This window comes from Lutjanus erythropterus, chromosome 1 (genome assembly GCF_056507025.1).
Source record: "Lutjanus erythropterus isolate fLutEry1 chromosome 1, fLutEry1.hap2, whole genome shotgun sequence".
Taxonomy (NCBI): domain Eukaryota; kingdom Metazoa; phylum Chordata; class Actinopteri; order Lutjaniformes; family Lutjanidae; genus Lutjanus; species Lutjanus erythropterus.
This window is the reverse complement of record NC_139317.1, coordinates 31,542,923-31,559,405: the sequence shown is the minus strand read 5'-3', so window position 1 is coordinate 31,559,405 and position 16,483 is coordinate 31,542,923. Positions and strand designations below refer to the sequence as shown.

Below are 16,483 nucleotides of genomic sequence, written 5' to 3'. Positions count from 1 at the left end.
TAAAGACTTAAAAATCCCCCTTATTCATTTTAAAACATTTTTGCTGTTCTGGCTTTGTTTTGTTGCACAAAGGTTAAAAAAAACTGAGAGTTATTTTTACATAATAGTAAGAAGTGTTTAGTTATATTTAATGTACTCTATTTCATGATCTATTGTCGTGTAAGCCCTTAAGGGATGAGTTACATACAGTATACATGCTGGAAATGATCTGTTTTGCAAACATAATATGGCCCCACAATGATTTTTCTGCTGGAGGAGAGGGTTAATAGGCCTGCATTCTTGTCTGTAAACGCCATTGTTATTCTTCACTTATCTCCGTTATCTTAATCTGCTCGCATTGTTTACTTATCTTATTTGAAATAGCTCAATTACAAATCTATTATCTGCCCTTTTGTCATTCAAACTTCCAATTACTGCAGGACACTTTCAGTGTACTAGAAGCGATTTTTAAAGATTTAAATTAAAAAAACACATATATTTTACAAAAAATATACAAATAAAAATAAAAACTTTGGTTGAATTATTTCACGGGAAAAAAACACTGAAATATAAAAATAATATTGAGTCCAGTTCTATTAAAATAAGGAAAATAAGCGCACCAGGATAATTCCATTTCTCTAATTGTTTTAGGAATTTATATATAGAGACTGATTTTCTTGTTATTAAAGACATGTTTTCCCTTTTCTGCCTCTTTTTATGAAAAGATAAAACAGCAAAACAGAACTGGAGAAAAGTGAAATGACCTCATCTGTTTGGCAGTTTTTGTTTTTTTTTTCACTCCTGCAGTAATAAACATTTAAAAACAGATTTCTTTTTTTTAAAACTTGAAAACGAATAGAGTATATTCCTGTGCACGCTTACAAAGTCTTCCAAAGCTTGTAACAAAGTCTATAAATTACGCATATATTTCTGGAAAAAAACATTTTGATCTGCAGGTTTTCGGTGCATGCATGACAGCTTTGTTTTGTTCTGCTCACACACGGTGCCATAAAGGAGGTCAGTTCATTTAGTTCATTTAGCCTGAGCTGTCATCTCGGCTGACCCGTGCGCAATAACGCAATTCACTGAAGGAAAATAAACTGAGGAGGAGAAGTGACCCTTTACGAGCTGCTCTCTGCTCCCCTCACATACGAGGGGCTTTGGGGAGTGTGTGCACGTGTATGTGTGTGCGTGTGTGTGTCTTTGGAGGAGGGGGGTGTTTAGTTAGTTTGTTGTGGCTTCAGTCAGTGTATCGCTTGCAGGTGATGCCAGGACTAGATAAGAGGTCGCCGATCCCTCCGCGCTGTCTAGACCAGCTTGTGACTCAACCAGAGGAACTGGACTGAGCACAATTTACAGCAGATTTTTGCCCCCGAGATAGTAAATGACCACTGGCCGAGTCCTGCAACATAACCGAGGGGGGAAACAGCGCAGATGGAGGAGGATGATAAGACAACAAATTCAGGCAGCTTAACTTGATATAAGTTGGACAGGACAAGCAGCATACTCAGAACAACTGGAATGAATATTTGTTTTGGTTTTTAAATGCGTTGAATCTATTCCTCAAGTCGGCCCTGGGAGGTTTTTATTTGTTTCCCAAATCAGAAATTACTCGCTGTCATGATGAGTAACGACCTGTCGCCTCTTTGGATCTGGACAGTGAATTTGACTTTGTCACCACCAACGGACTGGAAAACTTTGTTTACTTAGATCCAGGCACTTCGTTTTTCGTCTTATTTTTGCAGTGAAAGTGCTGCTGAATTTTCAAATAAATTAAATTATTACGATATCGGCTTGCAAGTACAAAAGAAAAAAAAATGCGCCTGTACACAGATTGGTCACCAAAAACACGTTATGTATTCAGCTTTTTATTTTTATCAGTTAATAATCCCTTTACGAATCGCTTTCCTAACAATAAATAATATAACAATAATTTACTTTTTGTTCGATGAGCTCAAACAACCTCCTGCCCTTAAGATAAAGTATTTTACAACACGAATAGTTTGCAGATTATCATGCTCTGACCTTAAGACAAAGAGTCAACTGGACTCGAGACAACGCAATAAATGTATCAAAAAATTCTCATGTTGAAGAAACAAGACACAATATGATCACAATGAACTCGCAGAATGTCCTTCTGTTTCGACATGGAAATGTTTCCAATTTGTTTTTGAGGGAAGGTTTGTTGTAGTATATCCACCGGGAGGTCTTCTGTACATCTTTTGTCTCCGTATCAAGTCATGCAACAATGGTTCTGCTTAGTTTTTGTCCAATGAAAGCTCCACAAAAAAACATCGGAGTCAGTCGGTGCTTTCTTTGTTCCATCTCGTCAGGAAATTAAAAAGAAAGAAAAAAAAGCCCACTCTCCTCTCTGTAGTTTGGGCGATGTGATGAGCTGGTCACATGCAGGGGGGACCGGGATCATGCTGCAATTGTCCTTGCAGGAGGTGGGGGGGACCGACAGGTTTGAAAGTGTCACCGTTTCACGTCTCCACCGGGCTGGGTACCATACTGTTGGGGGTGTCCGGTAACTGAGAGGACAAAGAAGTCACGTCGCTGCCCGAGGAGTTCCCGAGAGAGCCCGACTCAGAGAAAGACACCTGAACACAACAGACAGAAACAATGTGTCAGAATAAGGACATATTCTAGGCTTTTATTTTGAAAACCTGATTTTAAAAACATTACAGGCCTATTTCAGTTCTGTCTGTGCATAGATAGATAGATAGATAGATAGATAGATAGATAGATAGATAGATAGATAGATAGGGCTGCAATGATTAGTCGATTAATTAATCAGCTGAAAGACAATCAGGTGCCAAGTATTTTGATAATGAATAATTGTTTCTGTCATTTTTCAAGCAAAAATATTAAATATTGGCTGATTTGAACTTCCTAAATGTAAGGATTTGCTGCTTTTATTTGTCATTTATAATAGAAAATGAAAAGTGTTCAAGATGTCAATTTGAGCTCTGCAAAATTGTGATAAAGATTTTTCACAATTTTTGGCATGAAAATAATCTGCAGGTTAATCTATAATGAAAATAATTGTTGCTTGCAGCCCTAATGTCAGGTTCTGGTCTGCAGTGCATGCATGTTTGTTTGTGCACATCTAACTCGTTCTGTCCTGAACACACACACCAGTTGTTGGAAGGCTGGTTGGTCCAGGTCGCTCTGCAGGGCGAACTCACTCAGGGCTTTCCATGGAGGCTGGTAGGTCTGAACCTCCACTGGGTTTCCCTGCACGGTGCTCTCATGTCGGATAGGACTCCCAGCTACAAGAGGTGTCCCTGTGAGGCCCTGCAGGTTCTGGCAAATTCATAAAAATAATAATAATTTAAAAAATAAAATAAAACAGACCATGAGCATCATTTGTCCTGCAAGACAACATCTGTAACCAAAGCTGATCCTCATTCAATTTTTTCCCAGTCAGAAGAGACATTTAAGATAAATGCTAAATTTGGACTAATCGAGACATCACTTTCCACAAAAAGTTTCCTCTTTGGGTGGAGCAAAGACTGAACTATGATCTCAGAGGAAGAGATGTTTTAAGAGACCAAGCCTGTTTGCAGAGGATGTTTTAATCTTTCAGGTCAAGCAACTGAAGCCAAAGCACTTGATTCATTATTCATTGACCTAAAGTTTGAATACAGAATAACACCAGAGCCAACTGGTATGCTTGTACTGTGTCTCAGGGTAAGTAAAGTAATAATTAAAATTTAGAAAAGAGTTAAACGATCGGGGCTAGTAGTGATTCATGTTAGTGGCAAAAAAGGGGAGGTAGACTATAACCTGTAAGTGACCATAAGACAACCACCAATCTAAAAAAAAAAAAAAACATGATATTTTCATCTAAAAACATATAAAGTTATGATCATATGGCTTGCATATGTTGGCTGCACTTTACTATGCATTTAATGAAAATTTATGCCTGCCTCAAGTTGAAATAAAATTGGGGGAATTTAGTTCACATTTATCCTGGTCATAATTTTTAAATCATCACTTATGACTCCCTGTAAGCCTGTGGCAGTGTCTGTATCTGCAGAGCCCCTCTGCCTGCACGTTCTTTTATTTCCCGTTATTTTGCCATGCTCAGGTCGCTCTAACAAACCAAAACGTCAATTACTTTACGTCCTGATAGTGAGTCTCAACGATCAACTACCTTTCTGGTGCGTTTAGGAACAGCTCGGATAAATCCGAATGATTCTATCTTTAAATGACAAGCAAATGCAGAGATGAAGAAATAAACAAAGAATCGTTGATAGTAATCAAGTGGTCAAACTTACGAAGATGCTTACAGTCTTATCACTGTGTTGCTGCTGCTGGAGCTGTTTCATGAGGATCGACTTCTTCTTGTCTTTGCAGCGCTTGTTCTGGAACCAGACCCGGATCACCCGGGGGCTCAGACCGGTCATCTCCACCAGCTGCTCCTTCATCAGCGCGTCGGGCCTCGGGTTGGCGTTGTAGCAGGTCCGCAACGTGTGGAGCTGCTTCTCGTTCAGCACCGTCCGGACCCGCGTCGTCTTCTCCGACTGCTTGTGGACGTGGTTCCGATGCGGGGCCTGCCGCACCGTCACCGGGTCTGCAGGAAGGAAAACAGTCAGTCAGAAACTGTAATACAGGCTGCCAAGGCCTCAGAAACAAGAATTTTAAATGCTGATACAGTTACTGTGCAGCCAGTTCATCTAAATCTGTACTGTTTTATCTTCTTATATCTCTTAGATTGGCTCGTTTTATGAAGGAAAAACTGGTAAATATTATCAAAGACATGGATTTATTTAAAGATAAATGCCTTCAACAGCTTAAATTAAATGCTCAGGCAAAACAAATGGAGTATTCATGGATTGAAAAAAACTATCACTATTTTTGTAAAGCTCATTTTGACTCCTTTGACTTTAGAGGATAAAAATTACTATTTTGATTTACAAAATGCATGGAAAAAACAACGAAATTCAGTTCAATAATATAGGTATAGACGTGGAAGACAGCAATATGCATACACTTTGATAGTAGAAACGTAAATTTATATGTTTTAAGGCTGTGTTTTGTAATTCTCTACTCACGTCTTGCATTGTTTCAGTATGGGAAATTAGGACCAGCTACCAACCAAATGCTGGTAAAATACAGAAGTGGCTGGTAGATTTCAAAATAATGAGTTAGTGCTGAGTGGCTCGTAGATTTGAATATCAGTGGTTTGTATGATCACATTTTAAAAGTAAAACTGTTATCAGATATAATAATCCTTAAAAGTATCGCTGTGAAACAGGAGGTTCGCTCTAATCTCAATTACATTTGAAAACTCGGTTGAAATATGAAATGGTGCGGGTGTCACCGCTGCAGGCTCGTCTGTGAGTCACTGCGCTGAGCTCAGCTGCTGAAGTAACTTCTTTTGAATTGAGCGCTTTAAGCAGGAAGTTGGTGAACATTATTCACACATTTGTTTTGTTCTCTTTCTGTTGAGAGGCGGCGTCAGGATGACAGCTCTGCACACACATACACTGACAGGCCTACACACCTATACACACACGAGGAGTCGCGACTCAAATACCAGATTATTCAGATAATGGCAACAGAGCAGGTTAACGCTAATGAGATCAATTATGAAATTAGCCTTAAGAAAAGTCGCAGCACACACTTTACACACACACACACACACACACACACACACACACACACACACACACACACACAGATAGACAACCACACAACAAATAATCTGGATTAAAAAAATAAAAATAAAAAAAATACAACACCTTGACAATCTTAGAATATATATATTTTTTATAAACTCACGCTATTTTATTTTATGTATTTATTTTAAATCGTTCACTTTTTATGTGTTTAATTAGTTGGGATGGTATTTTCATAGTATTTTTTTGTTATCTCTGCTTTTATCATGCTGTTTACTGTGTGATATTTCTTCACTGTCGTTATTTTATTGTACAGCACAGGTCAACTTTGGTTGTGTTTAAATGTGCTGTATAAATAAGCTTGACTTGACCATGAAAAATATGAAGGATTTTAAATATACATTTCAAATGGCAGGCCTTTTATTTTGTTTTACTTTTATTCGGTTACTGCCGATTTTATGATGTTCCGGTGTTATTATATCAAATTGCAATGGCTCAAATTAAATAAAACAAATAAATCAAGTAGTAGTAGTAGTAGTAATAATAATAATAATAATAATAATAATATTAATAATAATGGCCGGACCTGTCAGATGCAGCGGTCTGTTGGAGTGGATGTGTCCGGGGCTGATGGGGCTTCCTGCGGAGTTCCTCTCCAGCAGCAGGCTGTGGTCCGCCCGGCACAGCAGCTCATCTTCCCGCAGGGAGAACTCGTCTCCCGGCAGCAGCTGCCTGCTGCACACCGAGCACCGAAAACACTCGATATGGTACACGTTATCCCGGGCTCTCATCACTAAATCGCTGCTGCTGAATCCCAGGTTGCATTTTGCGCATTTTATTCCAAACAACCTGAAAAATTTTAACCATTGTTAAAGAATTAAAAAATCTTGGAAGACACGTAAAAAAAAAAAAAAAAAAAAAAAAAAAAAAAGAACAGCGAAGAAAACTTTCGGCTGATAACTCAGAGTAGTGAGTGTTATCTACATGCTGTTAAAGCTCTTTTAGATTTGGACAGACAACAAAATAGTTGGTGTGTATTTTTTTCTCTTTTGTAACTGTGCAGTTAAATTTTTTGAATCGTTCTTTCTAGTGCATTTTTCTTTTAATGTCCAAATACGTCTTTTTGAATTAGGTTTGGCCTAAATTCTCATGGTGTTTAAATATGTTAACTTTACATTTTAAAATGATTAAACATGATTATTCAGGCTGTGCGGGGAATATCTCCAAACTCCTACCTTACATAATCTCTTTTGCAATAGGTTTTGCCGTCCCGGACGAAACAAGTGCAGGTCTCATCCAGGTACTGGCTGCACTCTGCACACTTCAGGCAGGCTGCATGCCACTCCAGGTCGGGAGAGACTCTCAGTATGTACTGATCATGGATCTGACTTCCACATCCTACACACATCGCGAATCCTGGCTTCTCTGCAAAGAGCGCACAACATTGTAACCACACAGGGGAAATGCAGCCAAACAAATACGCTATCACAAAAAGTGCAGAATATTTTCCTCTTTTTCAAATATTTTAAAGTCCAGTCTGCATGTCTCAGTTTTACAGTGAACTCCTCTTTTTTTGCAGACTGGACAAGTCTTGATGTTATGTAACAGATGAGGACTTTTGCCAGCATTCGTAAAGAAAAACAATTATTTAATTTCTAAAAAAGCGCGTACAAAATGCACAGCCAAAGAAATAATAGTACACAATCTTGCATTATTTAGATATAACTTTAGCAATCGGTGCACTGCTCAATATATCATGTGGCTCCATATTGCCACTGCGACGAAAACAAAATCTGCCACTAAAAACTGCAGCAGACAGTTGAGTTTACTTACTTTTGGAATGATCCCCCATATCACCCAAAAAAGAAGAGCTGAAAATAATATCCACCATACAGGACGGATAGAGGGGATTGTGGTAGAGGCAGAAAAGATGTGAGGAGATGACTGGCCCTTCGGCTGCCTCCCTGATAACGTGTGTCTCTCCGGACTTGAGGGGGGCGGGCGAGGAGGCTGCAGGGTCCCACACGCTGCTGCTCTGACGTCATGACGTCAACGCCGGACTTCTCCAGTCGCGCTCCCGCACCTCTCTCTACCAACCAGTAAAAACAATCCAGTGTTGCCTATATTTATGTATGAGAAAAACTTAAAAATGCAGATCTTCACCTTTTGTTTCTTCAGACAAAGATTCCGATTCAAAATAAATGTTTTGACATCAATGAACCATTTTGATTCAGTTTTTTAAGATGCGCATAAAATTCAGTGATGGTGATAATCATCCTGATCATCATCATCATCATCATCATCATCATCATCATCATCATCATCATCGGAACACTAAAGAATATGGCAAAGCTTCTGCATCAAAACATTTATCATAAATATCTAATTCAGCTTAAATATTAGATTTCTTGCTCACAGAAAGAAGCAATAACTGAATATCGACAAGAAATATATTATGATGTTATTTGATCCATATTACAAATGATGACATGATGTGCTGCATAGTGGTCTCAGAGGTAACAGAACGTTTGTCTTGGTTTTTCATTGTTATCAATAAATTATATTAATCCTATGTCTATTTGATTTTATTCCCTCATTATATCTTTCTCAAACACCCACATCATCACGGTCCTGATGGGAAAATGATATTTCGTTACAACACAAGACTCATTGACTTGGAGGACAAAAACTATGGAAATTACTTCCTCGACCTTTTTAAGAAAAACGTGTAAACCAAACGGAGAAATCCTTGCAGCAATTTGGTTTTCAGACATAAATTCAGCAGCAGGATCTGAGGACAGTTGACATGTCTCCTCTGCTCCGTCCGGGTTGCTCATCTACTCGAGAACAAGGCCATCTGTTGGAGGAAAATCAGAACTACAGGTGAAAGTAGGTGGATTTGTTCTTCCGCACGCTGAGCACGCATAAGATTAACTCAATCTATGAATCTCTTCGTTAATCAGTATATAAGAATGAAAACTAAAGCTCTCAATCAAAGGAAAGTGTATGATTCACATCAGATAAACCCAAAGTTACTTAAAAGACATATATAACAGTTGTAAATCTAGTTTCTTAAATGGAAATCTGTTAGTCCACATTCTATAAAAGGACACTGCTATAAAAATAAATCCATATATTACTTTAGGTTCAATAATTAGATTCACAAACATGACATAATTAACTACTTTCCATTGACTGGCTCGGTAACTTTGAATGTTTGACAGCGTTGGAAAAAACAAACAATACAAACAGTTGCACAATGGCAGTGTTTGCTGTGTCTCTGTTCAAACACTGTTTTCATCCTCTATTTTTTCCTCCTTTTCTCTAGTTAGTTTAGCCAAACAAACAGACTCCACTTCATTTGCATGTCGTCTCAGTCATGTCAGTCATTGTTGTAGGAGAACACCAAGGTTTTCAGGCAGTTTGATAATGGCAAGTGTCTCAAGCACGGACGGATTGCGCCCTGTTGTTGTCCACAAAATATTACTTTTTGTTTTGTTTTGTTTTGTTTTGTTTTTTGCTTTTTTATAGTTTAGTTTGTTTTAGGCCTGTAAAATGTCTGTTTGTTGTCAATTGCAGATAGGCTATTGTGTGAAATTGTGGACTGAAAAAATTCTAATTCAATTTCAAAACACATTTTCTTCACCTTTCGCCTCTCTCACCCCCTCTCTTAAAATAATACCCCTCTTATGTCAATAATCGGAAGAACTGCAAAAGTTCTTAAATAATGGGTCTTATTTTGAAAGCCACAAACCAGATATCCTCCACCTGCAGTGTTTTGATTGGCTCGGAACCTTTGACAACTTTAGCTCATGAGCTAACCTGATGAATATGAGTGTTTTTCCGAATGCATTGCAGCCAAACAGAAACATGATATTTATGGTAAGTATTTGATTGATTTACCAGTTTCCAGACTGCAGATTTGTGTGTCTGGACATTACTGCAGCTCACAAGTCTACACATTAGTCTGCCACTGGTGTCGGGTAGAAATGTTAAATAATAAGTTGATAAATTTGATAAATACGTCCATAGCCATCCTAGGTTCACAGTCTCACGTTAAGGATAGCTTTTGTAACCTTGTTTGGCTTTACTAAACCAGCTGTCCACTGTAGTTTCATGTTGTATGTCTGTGTATGTTTGAGGACAGGGTCACTCTGCAGTATTCCTGCTGCCATCATGTCTGCTGTAGAAAATGCTTTTGGCCTTTGACATAGCTGGGTTTATTGACACTCAATTAAACTATAAAAGAAGCCAGCCAACGACCTCAGTGCAGGTTGTTGGCTGCCATACCAAACTACCCAAGCGCTGACGTCACTGTATTGTAGTAGAAGGTATTACTACTGATAATTTTGTTTTCATACTTGTTTGTGTCTAAAACTTTATCTGCAGGCCAGTCAGAACACAACAACATTACACTAACTGCCTGCACTGGGAGGAGGAGAACTGAATCATGCCTGGAAACTGGTACCAACATGTGAAGGTAGGCCTGCAGTACATAAACAGGACAGCAGCAGGAGAAGAAGGACTACCTACTGCTGTCTGCTCAAACTCACCCATGCACATAAGGGCACTGGTTCAAACCATTCAAGAGTACCCAAACAAAAAGTGACATACAGGCTATAATTACAGCACAGCTGACATGAACGCAGTGAGTTCAGTTAGGATGCATGAACCTGCATCACCGAGGTAATTTGGAAAATTGCAGGAGGTGCTTTTTTTCCCTTTAGACAGGGCGACTTAGTGGATCAGTAAGGTCAAAGGGGCCAAGAAGGCACTAGTGGCTATGATATAATTTATGAGTTTCTCTTTGCTGGTTTTGTCAAAAGAGAATAATAATTATTGACATGTTTTAAACAATGTTATAGATTATAAAACATAAATCAAAACAATCTGTTACACCATTTTATGGTTTTTATTTTATAACTGAGTATCTCTCTGCCATGTAAAAACATCTGCTCATTTTTGGTCCACACCAAATGAACCAAACTTCATACATCTGCACAGGAGCAATGTGTCACACGTTATCTGTACACTTGTCAGTTCATTATTACATTTCTGCACAAAACTGTACAGCTCTTTCATTTAATTATCATATTGTATATATTTTAATATTTTTTCCACATTTTCTTGTCAGTTTTCTATTTATATTTCTTGCTTTACAGTATGTGCTTTCTTTCATTGTATGTTTCTACTTGTTGCACCAAAACACCAAGGCAAATCCTCTGCATGTGTAAATGTACTCTGCAATAAACATGATTCTGCTTAACCTCTTTCTCACTCAGAACTTTGGGACATAGAAATCAGTTTAAGTCTGTCTTGTTATCATTAGAATAAAATCACATGAAATATTTAAAAATACAGTTTTAAATATTGAAAAGTTTGTTATATATCATGAGTTTACCAAAGAAAACCTATGAAAGTTATTGGCTACTTAAATCAATCTGTCTGAACTGAACTTTAATGAATACCGACCCGCTCTCTGTAGAAGAATTCTCTGTAATTTATATTGTGAATTGTTTGGGCATGCATAAAATATCAGATATTGTATTATGCATATTGGATTTTGCATCTTCAGTGATTATGTCTCGACGTTCTAATGCAGTCAAAAGTTTTTTTTTATCTTTTTAATAAGTGACCTCACTCTGTGATCTGTGATTGTTCAATAGAACCGTCAGCTCGTAGATCTAATGGTATTTCAATTGAATTAGGATGCATTAAACTAAATCTTAGGTATTTTATTACAGCTCATATTGATCTTTATTTCTAGGCTAGGCCTCACTCTGTTTAGTATTAGAACAAGGTGCAGCATGTGATTAATTCAATGTGACTGACTCACTCGCATCAGTTACTTTAAATTGTTCTACAGGTATGGTGTTCTTCAGAGAGTCGTATCATGTTCAAGCCACTTTTATTTCTTACTGTAAAAATGGCTTGAATGTAATAGAAATTTGTTGCAGATATTTTTAAAACCAGGCCGAGCATTACGTCTTTCGTGCTTTTACATAAACTTTTCAACCCGGCCCTCAGAGAGCTCATTATAACCATTACTTTAACTTTTATAGTCTCAGTCACTGTCACTCAGGAGCTTTGTGAGCCTTAACATGTTGTGGTTCCCTTTGCAGAATCTCCTCCTCAGAGAGTCTCCTAAGCTGGATGTGGCTACTACTTCAGACATCTTTGAGGTCAAATCCCAAGACATTTTTTTCAGAAGGTGTGTAAGCCTCTTGTTGTCATAAATGTAGTAAGTGATGTTAAAAAAAACAATCAAAATGTAAAGACAACTAAGGAAATAGTCCAAGCATTTTACCCAAAATTAATTACAGGGAAAAGTTTTGAAATTCACCTATGATCCCACTACAAATGCATAGAAAAAGGGGGTGAACCTCACAAAAATTACAACTTAAAATCTGACATTTATTACCCATAAAAGTCTCTTCTGTTATATAGAAAAAGTCGTAAGAGACCCAAGTGGTGCTTCAGAGGTGTTTCTTAAGTATACCCTGGTACTATGTTTTTGCATCCTAAAATAATAATTTACATGAACATCAATACTGGTAGGCTACTTGTATACAAGGTTATATAAATTGGCACTAATGTTAGCATAATTAACATGCATTTGAAACAAAAATATTTAAAACAGTTTAAAATAGCACTCATATAGGCTCAACATAAATGTTTTTTTTTTCCATTTGTGTGGTTGGACAAGTGGGTCAGAAATCTTTTCTCAAAGTCAATTTGTACTTTGTACAAACTGCATTATTTTTATTGGGTATCAAATAATAACAATGACTAAAGTTAATTGTCATGTTTAATTTAGGGCTGCAATCTCTATAAAATGGCATAAAATAGTGAAAAATATCCATCCCAGTTTTTCAAAGTCCAAGGTGATGTTTTTAAATGTCAGGGAGGGAAAAAGGAAATCTCCCAATTTGCACCCAAAGTGTAGCAGCATTTTCTGCCATTTTTGCATTAAACATTACTTTAATGATCAACTGAACTGTACTTTAATAGTTATCACTTGACCAGTCAGGCAAGTGGGTTGCTAAACTTACTAAGCCAATATGGCACTTTACTTGCCCTGGGGATGTGGGCAATTCTTATTCTTAAGTCTTGTATGTTACTTCAAATACATCTGTGACTGACAAAATTTTTTGAGGCATACCTGGAATATGAAATTATAGAAAACTTTTTGTTACAAAGATATTTTAAGAAAACAAACCTACTAGGTCAATTTGACCTACTTACGAACTTAAAGTGAACTTGAGAATTTCCTTTTGCGTTTGTGGTTAATTGCAGCACTGAACCTTCTGTGTGGACATCAGACAAGAAGACATGTATTTTTTAAACATGGATTGTGGCATCACCAATTTCATTATTCTTAAAATAATTTCTATCACTTGGATTTCTTAGGATGTTTGGTATGTTATAAATGACATAGAATAGCTGAAAGATTTTCTGTTGCAATTTGCATGGGGGTCATGTCATGTATAATACCTGTATCAAAAGGTACACCAACCACATGGAAAAGCTAATGCCACTTTAACACTATTCAGCTCCAAGGTTCTTTTTGGTTCTCTCTGTCTGAGTTAGAACCCAATATTAAGATTGCTCATGATAATAATAGAGCATAGACATAGCCTGATTAATGCTGTAGAAGCATGCATTTAGTGTGGTCTATTTAATCATTCATTTTGTCAACATTATGGTCAAGACTCTGGCTTAGTTATGTATGCTGTATTGTGTAGCATTTGCCACAATATGTAGACTGTGCAAAAGAAAATAATATTGAATGCAGATTAAATTATTATGTGCACTCACTGTCTGCCTAATGCTGCAGGTCAAGGGTTAATTTTTCCGAGTGTTTCGTGCACATATATTCAATATATGGTGACAGGAAATATCACATGCAGCGTTGTTGTTATTGTGACCTGTTAATGACAGCCAGATAAAGCCCAGCCATCCTAGCTGTCACTCCAGCATAAAAGCCTCCCAGAAGAATCTCTAATCACAATTTGATGGGGCCCATTAACCTCATGAAATATATATGTGTGACTGAAATCATCCACTTAAACTTTGGCAAGAGCGAAATGTCCTTGTTTGGAATTCTGGGAGGGGGGCTTTCCTGGGTTGCATTACCGAACTTTTCACAGTGACTCGTTGTCTCTTGAATGTTTTAAGGTTCGATGGCACTCTGCCTTTATTGTCAGACATATAACTAATTTACTATGCCGATTCCTTGGAACTCCCCAGGCTTGATTCAGCTGAAGTTGTGCCAATTTGGTCATAGGAGCATCTTTATTTTGTGCTGGTGTTGAACAGGGCAATAAACCTTTCTTTTGTAACTGTTCATTTTTTAAGTAATTCTTAAATGTTTCCAATTTTATATTTGCAAAATTTATATGTGCAATAACTTTGTTGAATTTAGGAAATATAATGCTGCTTGTACCTGACATTCCCTAAAAGTGTCTGTATTTTCATTTAAAATGTGTTTTATATAAATTACACAAAGGCAAAGAAAATGTGATCGTTTTTACCTATTTTGGCCATAAGCAGTCATATTGCCCACACTGAAATTGTTAAATTGTTACTTTTTGCACAGTTGGAGATGTATCTTGGTTACTTAGCATCTATCATTGTTCCTGTCAGTAAAACTTAACAAGTGGTCCTGAGTTCCAATTTTCCAACATTAAAATACAAATAATTAATTAATTAGACTCAATAATAAAAATAAAGTAGGGGAGACCAGGGACGGTTGTAACAATTTTTTCATAGAACCTACAACTCACTGATCTTTTGTGTTAAAGCTCTCATATTTTGAAAGAAAGTACCCTTACTCATTACAAATAATAGTGTTTCCAGCTTTTTTTGTTTTCATTTGTTTTCCAGCCTTTTCCCATAGGCTTTAATTATTTTTTTGTTATGGTTCTGGATGGAAATGTTGAAATAACATGTTAATAGTTTATGAAATATATTTAATCATTTTTCTCTCTGAGTAATTCGAGATTAATCTAAAATTTGAATTGATACCTGTTGGTTGTTATCCTACAGAAAAATGCTGCTGTGAATGTATGCAGTCATTACGGTTTGCTACACATGATGGCATACATACTGATAAATGTGTAAATACATTTTCCAAAATTTACATTTTGGTGTTATTTCATTTTCAAAAAACTAACCGAACAGGGCGCTTGGATAGCTTAGTTGGTAGAGCGTGCGATCATGATAGCCTGATATCAGACTAAATTGTCAACTGTTACCTCAGGCAGATCTGAAGGTCTGAAACAATCTTGAGCCACCTAACCTTTCTTGCTGTTGTCATTATATCCATTCTTGTAAAAAAGTTGATTTGTTCATTTATGGCTTTTCAGGGCATATTGACATTTTAAAAAATGTGCAGTTTGGTGTGTATTTGTACCTGAAGCAGCAACAGCAGTGTCAAACAGTATCAAAACTCTTCTGACCTTTTAATGTTTTTGTACGACGAGGCCTGAAGAGCTGTGACAGCTTCAGGCTGCTGTATGAACACACTGATAAACTGAATACTGTATTTTGTGTGAGTCAGAATGAGAAGGACGCAGATACAAATACCTTGACCTGGATGACTGAGAATATTCACAGACACAAGAAGGAGGCAGTTTTATTATGTCACCATTTTTACTGAAACGCACTACTGAGAGCTTCTGGAGCTGCTGTAGATGTCGGCTGCATCTCCAGTGACGTGCAGGTCAGCCAGACCTGAGAGATTATTGCTTCAGTGAGTCATTAATCACACCTGTACATGCTTTGTTTGTTCGTCTCTCACCAAAGGATCCATAATTATTCTATTTTGATAAATTAAAGGACCAGTGTGTAGGATTTAGATGGTTTCTTGCAGTGAGTTTGAGGATTACAAACATCTGGTCTCACCTTTCCCTTTTAAGCAAGTAGGAGAACCTAGTAGCTCCCGAAAAACGTGAAAGTCCATATCTAGTTAGTGTTTTGCTTGTCCATTTTGGGCTACCGTAGAAACATGAAGATGTAATGAGGTGGACTACATGGAAGAGGACCCGTGCTCTCTGTAGGTATAAACAGCTCATTCTCAAGTAACAAAAACTCAGCAATTCTTATTTTCAGGTGATTATACACTAATGAAAACATAAGACTACATCTGAATATTTTATTAAATATCTGCCATATTCTGCCCCTAGATCTCTGTAAATCTTACACGCTCACAGTTTTTACTGAAAACTGATTTTTTTTTTACATTTTTTGTTTACCACTTTATTTACCATTTGTTTGTAGATTTAATTCAAAATTATAGTTTTATTTTGATAAATAAATCCAATAAAACCCAAACCAATCCAGTCTGAATACTGCTAAAAGACAAATACAAAATACGTTTTACTACAACAGTATCAATGGTAAATATAGAGAAAATCTATGAATATTGCTGCCATTGTTCCCTATAAAATGAGAAAAAAAACTCTTCCTCAGCATTCCTATAGCAGTATTCTTCAAACAGTCTTCGTCAGAGGATTTTATTAGATTATTCCTGGTCGTATTTTGCTATTTATAGTCTGTCATGAGATGTTAAAGGCATGTCCCTTTTTTTAGGACATCAGGCTAATTCATACACATGGAAGCACCAGTTAAACAATTCCTGTCACTGAATATACGACTGTATTATGCTGCACTATGTTGTATAATGTTTAATTGCTTTATTTTTAATACATTTAAATTAGTTAATTTGGACATTTTTGCTGAGTCAGACACTTGAGCAACATTTAAACCGTCTGAAATGTGGCTGATGGCTGGTTTAAAGCTCTAAATGATTTACCAGAACCAACGGTGAGTTTAAGTGCTTTGAGTCCACTCTTATGTCCAGAGTCAGCCAAAAG

General features: G+C 37.0%; 1 protein-coding gene across 5 annotated transcripts; it reads right to left on the bottom strand.

The window, feature by feature from the left end:
• Positions 1 to 1,831: 1,831 nt before the first annotated feature.
• On the bottom strand, positions 1,832 to 7,581 carry isl2b (ISL LIM homeobox 2b). Of its 5 annotated transcripts, none has more exons than XM_084719840.1 (6): positions 7,440 to 7,581; positions 6,842 to 7,031; positions 6,193 to 6,455; positions 4,263 to 4,558; positions 3,118 to 3,285; positions 1,832 to 2,579 (listed from the first exon to the last, which is right to left on the bottom strand). In XM_084719840.1, the coding sequence occupies exons 1-6, from the start codon at positions 7,495 to 7,497 to the stop codon at positions 2,463 to 2,465; spliced, it is 1,092 nt and encodes a 363-aa protein (XP_084575966.1). In that variant the 5' UTR covers positions 7,498 to 7,581; the 3' UTR covers positions 1,832 to 2,462. The 5 variants fall into 5 exon arrangements, with proteins under 5 accessions (XP_084575966.1, XP_084575979.1, XP_084575972.1 ...); XM_084719853.1 differs by having other exon boundaries at positions 3,168 to 3,285; XM_084719846.1 differs by having other exon boundaries at positions 4,275 to 4,558.
• Between the last annotated feature and the right edge of the window lie 8,902 nt (positions 7,582 to 16,483).